Source organism: Salvelinus alpinus, chromosome 1 (assembly GCF_045679555.1).
Source record: "Salvelinus alpinus chromosome 1, SLU_Salpinus.1, whole genome shotgun sequence".
NCBI lineage: Eukaryota > Metazoa > Chordata > Actinopteri > Salmoniformes > Salmonidae > Salvelinus > Salvelinus alpinus.
The window spans coordinates 33,299,559-33,308,703 of record NC_092086.1 but is presented as its reverse complement, the minus strand read 5'-3'; the positions used below and the strand labels follow the sequence as shown (position 1 = coordinate 33,308,703).

General features: G+C 46.8%; 2 protein-coding genes across 2 annotated transcripts; one reads left to right on the top strand and one right to left on the bottom strand.

The window, feature by feature from the left end:
- Positions 1 to 1,108: 1,108 nt before the first annotated feature.
- LOC139573744 (histone-arginine methyltransferase CARM1-like) lies at positions 1,109 to 4,306 on the top strand. The gene is made up of 5 exons (XM_071397549.1): positions 1,109 to 1,232; positions 1,346 to 1,458; positions 1,895 to 1,972; positions 2,098 to 2,166; positions 2,551 to 4,306. Exons 2-5 carry the CDS (start codon positions 1,407 to 1,409, stop codon positions 2,709 to 2,711), a joined length of 360 nt encoding a protein of 119 aa, XP_071253650.1. The 5' UTR covers positions 1,109 to 1,232; positions 1,346 to 1,406; the 3' UTR covers positions 2,712 to 4,306.
- Positions 4,307 to 4,995: 689 nt separating this feature from the next.
- LOC139573737 (protein YIPF1-like) lies at positions 4,996 to 9,036 on the bottom strand. Its single transcript, XM_071397539.1, has 9 exons — positions 8,899 to 9,036; positions 8,492 to 8,557; positions 8,176 to 8,324; positions 7,964 to 8,044; positions 7,721 to 7,808; positions 7,406 to 7,522; positions 7,123 to 7,289; positions 6,683 to 6,865; positions 4,996 to 6,348 (listed from the first exon to the last, which is right to left on the bottom strand). Exons 2-9 carry the CDS (start codon positions 8,520 to 8,522, stop codon positions 6,277 to 6,279), a joined length of 888 nt encoding a protein of 295 aa, XP_071253640.1. The 5' UTR covers positions 8,523 to 8,557; positions 8,899 to 9,036; the 3' UTR covers positions 4,996 to 6,276.
- Between the last annotated feature and the right edge of the window lie 109 nt (positions 9,037 to 9,145).

Here is a 9,145-nt window from a genome sequence, read left to right as displayed (position 1 = left end):
GATCCTGGATGTCATAAAGCTTGGCACCAGTGATGCACCGGGCCGTACGCACTACCCTCTGTAGTGTCTTGCGGTCGGAGGCCAAGCAGTTACCATACCAGGCAGTGATGCAACCCGTCAGGATGCTCTCGATGGTGCAGCGGGCAGCTTGTAGAACCTTTTGAGGATCTGAGGACCCATGACAAATCTTTTCAGCTTCCTGAGGGGGAATAGGTTTTGTCATGCCCTCTTCACGACTTCCTTGGTGTGCTTTTGGACCATGTTAGTTTGATGGTGATGTGGATGCCAAGGAACTTGAAGTTCTCAACCTGCTCCACTACAGCCCTGTGATGAGAATGGAGGCGTGCTCAGTCCTCCTTTTCCTGTAGTCCACAATCATCTCCTTTGTCTTGATCACATTGAGGGAGAGGTTGTTCTCCTTGCACCACACGGTCAGGTCTCTGACCTTATATGCTGTCTCAACGTTGTCGGTGATCAGGCCTACCGCTGTTGTCATCGGCATACTTAAATATGGTGTTGGAGTCGTGCCTGGCCGTGCAATCATGAGTAAACAGGGAGTACAGGAGGGGACTGAGCATGCACCCCTGAGGGGCCCCCATGTTGAGGATCAGCGTGGCAGATGTGTTGTTACCTGCCCTTACCACTTGGGGCGGCCCGTAAGGAAGTCCGGGATCCAGTTGCAGAGAGAAGTGTTTAGTCCCAGGGTACTTGTAGCCAAGCTTGTAGCGTCCTACCCAAGAAGACTTTAGGCTATAATTGCTGCCAAAGGTGCTTCAACAAAGTACTTAGTAAAGGATTTGAATACTTGTGTAAATGTCATATTTCAGTTTTTTAAATAATATAAATCAGGAAAAATGTCTACAAACTTGTTTTTGCTTTGTCATTATGAGATATTGTGTTTAGATTGAGGGATTAAAAAAGAAAATTCTATGTAACAAAATGTGGAAAACGTCAAGGGGTCTGAATACCTCCCAAAAGCACTCTATATATGTGTGCTTGCTGAATCTGTGCTGCTCTGTTGGTCTGTGTTAATCTATCCACCTCCCTTCTCACCTCCTCCCATAACAACCCCCGGCTCTCCTCCAATACCACCCCCCGGCTCTCCTCCCATACCAATCCCCGGCTCTCTTCCCTCCTCACAGACAAAGCTACGACATCAGTATTGTTGCCCAAGTGGACCAGACAGGCTCCAAGTCCAGCAACCTCCTGGACTTGAAGAACCCCTTTTTCAGGTGAGTTGGTCTGTTCCGCTGCCCTCGGCCTGTGCCATTCAGGATAACGAGGGGGGGAAGGGGAGCTCCCTCTCATGGCGTGTATGTTGTTGTGTATGTGTGTGTTTTTGTAGGTACACAGGCAGCACACCCACCCCCCCTCCTGGGTCGCACTACACCTCCCCCTCTGAGACCATGTGGAACACTGGGGGGGCCTACAGCATGAGCCAGGGCATGGCTGTGTCAGGTAAATACACACACATAGAGGATACCGGTAGAGGAGACACACACAGAGGACATACCCACACACACTGCACAGGGCAGAACCCACACACACACACTGCATGAGGCAGAACAATGCTGTGTCAGGTAAACACACAGACGATACACACACAATCTGACCCATGATAGCATCATCAGGCAAAAGCATCCATACAACATCATGACCAAATGTCTTACTAAACTGTAGGGATATCACAGAATAGATCAGGCTAACAGAGCAGCTGATAGACAGGGGATGCATACTCTCTCTGAGGGGGAAACGGTGTGTGAGAGAGAAAGGATGCTTATGCTTCTGTGCTTTTCTCCCATTTCGCTCCCTTTCTCTTCCCATCTCTCTCGTTCTCTCCTCCCCATCTCACTCTCTTCCCCGTCTCATCCTTTCATCTCTCTCTCTCTCTCAGGGATGCCTACAGCCTATGACCTCAGTACGGTCATGGGCAGCGGCTCGACGGTGTCCCACAACAACCTCATCCCCCTCGGTAGGATACTACGGACTGATGGACTGACTGACAGACAAGCACAGACAGTGTGACTGACTGTGTGTGTTTGCACGTTTGTGTGTGCGTTAATACAGTCTCACTATTTCCTCTGTTCCCGCCCTCAGTGAACACAGGGATAGTGAATCACACCCACTCCAGGATGGGCTCCATCATGAGCACCGGAATCGTCCAGGGTACGTCTCCTTATACACTATACAAGGGTTTCCTAAACTCGGTCCTTCCTAAACTCGGTCCTGCACATTTTGTTTTTTGCCCTAGCACTACACAGCTGATTTAAATATTGAACTCCTCATCAAGCTTTGATTATTTGAATCAGCTGTATAGTGCTAGGGCAAAAAACAAAATGTACACCTGGGGGGGGCCCAGGACCGAGTTTGAGAAACCCATTACTAAACTACATAAAGTCAAGTTTCCTAAACTCCTATCATTTGTGTAAATGGAGGGGATGGATTCTGAAGTATGTGACATAGTTGGCCCACAACCAATCAGGGGAAGGTGATAACATTCTTTCCCTCTCTCTCCCTCCCATTTTCTCCCCCTCACCCCCATCTCTCCAGGAGCTTCTACTGGCCAATCAGGTCCTAGCAGCAGCAGCAGCAGCTCTAACCAGCAGCAGCAGCATTATCCCGTCACCAACCAGTTCACCATGGGGGGACCCGCCATCTCCATGGCCTCTCCCATGGCCATCCCTAGCAACACCATGCATTATGGGAGTTAAGACCTCGTCACCCTTCACCTCCGAACCCCTGCATGACCTCTACTAGCCCCTCCCCCCGACCGGCCAGAACCAGAATACCAAAACCAGTGCTGTCGTGTTGTCCCTTCAGCACCTTCCTTTCTCCTTTACTGTCCATCTCTCTATCACAGGAGTTATTCTCTCATATCCGTCCCTCCCCGCTGCTCTCTCCGTTTTGAGAGCTGTTCCCCGTCTCCCTCCCTCCCTCTCATCATCGTGCAGCAGCTGCTATGATATCACCAGTCCAGCCAGAGGGTGGCAGCACCTCTACGTTCAACTGACAGACTGATCAGCACAAAGAATTGGCAGTTTTTCTGAATGGAGAGCTGAACTGAACTTTGTTTGACTGGACCTTTTCATGCTTTACAGACACATGTACACCTACACATACACATTCAACACAGAGACTTTTGTTACAAAGAATAACTCATTGCACGACTACAGCAGGTATCATCTCCTTTATCCGGGTTCCCTCCCTCTCCTCCCTTTTGGACATTTAGCCTCCCCTAGTGCCCGTGTGATGCCCCACCCTTCCCCCTCCTCCACCAAACACTCCCAACCCCATCCACTACAGCCAGTCGCTATCCCCCCTCCCCTTATCGCTGGATTGGATGTCCCCCACTACAGATCTGCACTGAAAGGACAGGGGGCTTTCCTGTACAGTAGAACACTATGAACACCCCTCACTGACGCCATTTTGTTTTCATATCGAGGCACTTCTCCACCTGCCTGTAGAGCCTCTCTCCTTAAACGGCCCCATTCCAGAGCGATAGCTAGCTCCCCCCAAGGTGTTTGTCTGGTTATCCATAGTAGTAGTCTTTAGCCTATCTCAAAAGACCCTATTCCATATAGAGTGCTCTACTTTTGACTAGAGCCACATGGACAAATTAAGTGCACTGTATAGGGACTAGGGTGTCATTTGAGATGTAGCCTAGATGTCAGTGTGTAAGAGAACCCTGTAGAACGGGATCTTGAAGAACACCAACTCTGGAACTCTGTTAGAACCTCGCCAATGAGCTTCGAGGACACAGCAGCAGACCCGGCCCCCCACTCCCCTTCATAGCCAATCAGGATTGCAGTGAGCCGATGGTTTTGGTGGAAGCAGGATGAACCCACAGAAAGACAGACTGACAGTATGGACCAAGGACACTGATGTCGGCCATTGGAGCAGCTGTATCCTAGTTTACATTCTTCCCCGGTTTCCTTTCCTTCATTTTGAGACTGCCGTTCAGACTGAGGTGGGGAGTTCGGGATAGAGGGAGTCACCTCTTTCCCTATGATATCCAGACTCTAACATATCTAAACCTCTCCTCCCTCCTTTCCCGGGCAAGTTGATTGCCCAACCTTCAGACAAAGACTTAATGGACATGTATGCATTGCTTACAGTCACAATTTGTGGACTGAGTTTAATTACATTTTTTTGATTTAGCAAGTTTTATGAAGAGAAAATGTCTTGCTAGTTTGTAGGGTTAACTTTTCAGTTGTCTTTATTTGTTTTATTTCTTTCACAGAAAAGCAACAAACAAAAAACAAGTATAAAAGGAGTCAATTAAATGTTGGAGAAGTCCCCCCAAAAATATTTGGATCAGGTCTTATAATTACCTTTAGATATTACAGTTAGATTTTTAACACCAATGTTGTGATAGTTGCTAGCTTAGCATTCAAACACTACTTTTCTCTGGGACCTCAATTGATGGAAAGTGCATCAGGAAGACTATTGTGCCGTTTCCTGTTCGTTGTAAGAAATTGCCACAGATCTAGGATCAGATTTTCCTAACCAAAACCAGCAGTTAGGGACGACTTATGAAATCTGATTTTATAACGTCACCTTGAGGGTAAGTCAAATCTTGTGCCTTACACTATGAGTCTACATGGTCAGCAGACATTGACGTGCCCAATGAATATAGCTGTAAATGTATGTCCTCCAAGCACACACACAAAGCAACTACCTTTGGAGTGCTCGGCTGTCCCATAAATCTCAGGGATCATTGCTGGGCCTAGCAAGAATCAATGTTTTCTACGTACAGTAAGCAGAGGGCTGGAACCAATGCTGCATACCTGGGTTCTCTCGACTTCCTCGGTTGAAATCAAGATGGTGGATATTTCGCAGCCCCTAGTTGTGCAGGCCTTTGGCCCAGCACCTACCAACTAATCTTAATTGAATCAGATGTGGTAGTGCTGGGCTGGAACAAAAGCCTGCCAAGACATAGCACTCCAGGACCGGAGTTAGAGACCCCTGCCCTCGGGCTTTAGTCAACACCAAGAAGACGACGCTACAGTTTATTCACACAAACCCAGAAGTCTGAACAAAGAGGAAAAAATAAATACACTGACAAACCCTTTCCTTACAAGTCTATCTACAAAAAGAAAAAGTTGTGTGGATACATTAGTCAGCACAGTACTACACGTGTTCCAGGTCATAGGAGTGGTTTGAGTTCTAAAACAACCCTTTTCAATCTCACAGTTCAGAGGTGTACAATCTCACCCGCAGAGGGCTGGCGTGGGCCTTGGTTCCAGCCAAGCTGTAACATACCTGTTGATCCATCTCATCTGATTGTAGAATCAGGTGTTTTTGCTTGGCTGGAACAAAAGCATGCACCTTTATGGATAAGGTTGGCCACCCCTGTATTAGTACATCATTAAACATTCATACAGCATTTCCCTTCAATAGGTGCATCTCAAGATCAGACTGCAGCTGAGGAGTTCAAGTCTAAAGAATTCCTTTCCTTGTCATGACAGAACTGAGCTGGTTAGAGCAGATCTCATATGCTTCCGCCTTTCCTATGTTTTTAGTGCCGATAAAAGTAGAGATGAGGAAGTCTCCGACTATTGAGGTGCACCCAACTTCTCCATGATAAATATTGATTTATTACAATATACAAGTGCAGAATTTACAGCGGAATCATTTCTGCAGCATAAGCAAGACAGTTTCCCCCAATGCAATCCTCATAACCCATAATTTGCTTATACTCATAGGCCTCTATCCTTGTCCCTTCTCTTTGTAATAACATATGTAGTCAATTGCACAGCACTTTTAATGGGCTGCTGGTCCAGTTAAGTCCATAATGTACTAGAGTAGGGCTCACACACCCAGAACCTCCAACAACGTTATGGGTACCTTTCTGACCACTTGTCGGTCCTCTATCATTATTGGTTCGAGCATCGGAGTATGCAGGCCCTAATTCGCTACGTCCCCTTCTCTGATCTGAAAGGACTGGATAATGTGTGACCCACTGAGCTGTAAACTCAAAACAACGTCCACGCAGGTGTCGTAAACTCTGATTTCATCCAACTTTTCCCTCTCGACTCACATCGTCCTCACACAACAACAATGTAGTTAGTCAATGGCGAGATCGCCATCATCTGTTTGGCAGTTAGCCAGCTAGCTACTCTTCCAATGCTCACAGAGTAGGTAACAAAAGCCTAAACCTTTTATCTAGTCCTTTCAGATTCCCCAGTGGTCTCAAACATTGTGACTATGAGAAGAGGTCATTAAGTGTTGGGACACATCTCCCTCCGGTTCCTCTTGGTCAGTGGGTCTTGTTGGTCAATATGCTGCTGTGTGGTTGGGTGCGAGTGTAGGAACTGGTGTGCGAGTCACTGTCTGGAAAAAATACATCTGAAAGATAGCATAGAGGGACAGAGGGGACGGGTATAAAGGGTTAGAAACTTAAAGAACTATGAGGTTTATAGCTAGCCATAGACTGAAGTAGGGTGTTGGAGATGAGACATTTAACATTTCCCCTGAGGCGTTCCCATTTAGATTATGATTAGGGCCTGGTTCAAACATTTTTAAAGTCCATCCTTCCCTGGATAAGTGAAATGAGGACTCTACTTTCTATATTCATGTCAGACCATGATCACTGACATTCTTCTTCAAAGTACTTGAACAGGGCCTAGGAGGATGGGGCTAGGTAACTTTTACCCATAGCACTCTTATAGTGGGCTCTTACCTTGCAGCCAATTGATAGCAGCGCATGGAGAACGACGATTGTTGCCACGGTGGCAAAAGCAGTCACCTTGGTGTCATCGCGGACAACGGGCCAGAAGGTGAGCACCAGGACCGACCCAGAGATTACCATGGCGACCAGGATGAGGAGCCATTGGAGCCATTCGAATGGTAAGATCCACAACACCTGAGGGAGGTGATTGGTTTGTTACTTGAGAATAAGATGTTCTGCATTAATTGGTTCGGATTGGGTCCCAATCAGATAGAAATATACTATCAAGAACAGGGTCATTCAATAGGCACAAAAACTGAAAACTATGAAACTGTAAAGTAGGTACCATCTGAACTTCATTTTCCATTGCAAAACATTTAGCTAGGGGGATGAATATGTTTTGCTAGCTGAATACGACCCAGACATTCACTAGTGTGTGTCTGCTGACTCACTGAGGTGGGGATGTAGATGAAGAGGGAGTAGCCGTAGACACACACCGTCTCCAGGAAGGAGTAACCACTCTGCTGCCTCTCCTCCCTCTGCCTCCAGGTCAGGAAACCCCATACACCCAGGGGCACCAGCCAGGCATACAGGAAGATCACTACTGCAGCTATCGTCACTAAGGGAGTGAGAAAAAGTAAGCAACATCAACACTGCCATTTTTTTTTGTTTATATAGCAAATCTCACATGAAACCATTGAGAAGGAGCCAAGCTGTAACCCCCAGGTACCATACCTCTGTGGAACTGGGGTCTGTAGTGGTAATGGGGGCTCCCCAGAGAGTTCAGGAAGGTGGACAGGTTTCCACTGATGGCCAGAGAGAACACCAGCGTCACACAGATCCAGAAGGGACCTGGACATACGGGAGACCAGGAGGTAAGGTTAGTCTGGGTAGAGGTGGTTCACATTACAACCTAAGATATGCAGAGTTTGGCAAACTGTCTTCCAGTTTTACGGCTATAAAAGTTAACATTCTAAGGTCCATTCTAATTCAGATCTAACTATCTAGGAACAATTGTATCTAAGCTATAGTGGTGATGTGTCCCATTACCATATAAATCCGGACTCGACTGGAGGGTATGTTTGATGAAGTTCCGCCCTGGTAAAGGCATCACCGACCCCTTGACCCTGTCCAGCACCTGCATCCCATGACAGGAAGTCAGTCAACCAATGGACATTGTACAGCAACTAACACCACTACATTTACAGTTTCTATATGGCAGATGTTAAACAGCAACATATAGGCCAGTCTCATGAGTGCAGATTATTCTATGTTATTTCAAGCATATTGTACCTGCATTGTATCCACATTGAAGAATGACTGGTAGTACTCAAAGGTCCAGAAGCCGCTAGTTTGTTTCTCCCCTCTTAGGAGCTGTAAACAGTAATGTCAATCAGTTATCCCCATATTGCTTGGTTTTTGGCTGTTTGTGCAAACGTCATTACAAAGGCAAAATGTCAGATTATCAATGTAGCGATATGATTGGACTCATTCATCATCCTGACCTCTGAACTCTCCTCCTGTCCCTCATCATCGGACATGTCCAGTTTGATGTCCCCAGTGGCACCGACCGGGGCCGTTCTGCTGGAGCCAGACATACTGAGGGTGGAGGCCCCAGGGTCTGCTAACAGCAGGTCAGTGGCCTCATCAAACTCTAGAGGAGAAGAAGACAGAGGTGGTTAGAGTGAGGGAATGAGGGAGGGACCGAGAGAGGAGGTGCGGGACAGTGGCAGTGAGAGATGTAGAGACAAGGAGAGACGGGAAGAGGAGGTGAAAGGGGATAAACAGAGAGGAGGATGGGAGCCACTCCATGAGCCTCACCTTGGAACTTCAGATCATCTGGACTCGCCATGGTAACTCTGGAAAGATGACCACCTCATGCAAGACCTGGAAGGATGAGAAAATGTACTCTTAACTGTTGAGGCTGACGTATGGCAACAGTCTGTGTTCTTCTCCCGGATAGGGTAGCCAACTAGCTTTTGCTACATATGAACAAGATGTTCTCTTTGTTGGCTGCCTTCTAAAGCATACGTAACAGCATCATGTGTAGGCTTGCGACATCGAATATACAGGTGCAATTTTTTTTATCTGACAAATGACAGTTTGTGTTGACCTGTTTGGCAGGCTAGCAGTCTGTGTGTCATGTTTATGCCTATAGTTTACTGTAACTTTAGCTAGCTAGCTTCAGATTTATAGTCATACGTTGGCCGTCGTGATCCGAGACTTACCTGTTTGTCACAGGAGGTTCTGTTGTGTTGTATCCGCAATGCGAGCCAGTCAGCTATGTTAGCAGTGCTGACACGACCGCCTCGCTAGCCTGACAGCTGTCGAGCTAGCACTGTTTTCTCACTTTATATCTAAATATCAACTCACCTAACAACAGCAGCACATAGTTAAATATTTTTAAAAAATGTGTACTGCGTTGGATGTCTGAATAAACTAGCTAGCTAATGGTGTTAATTTCAACTATGGTGC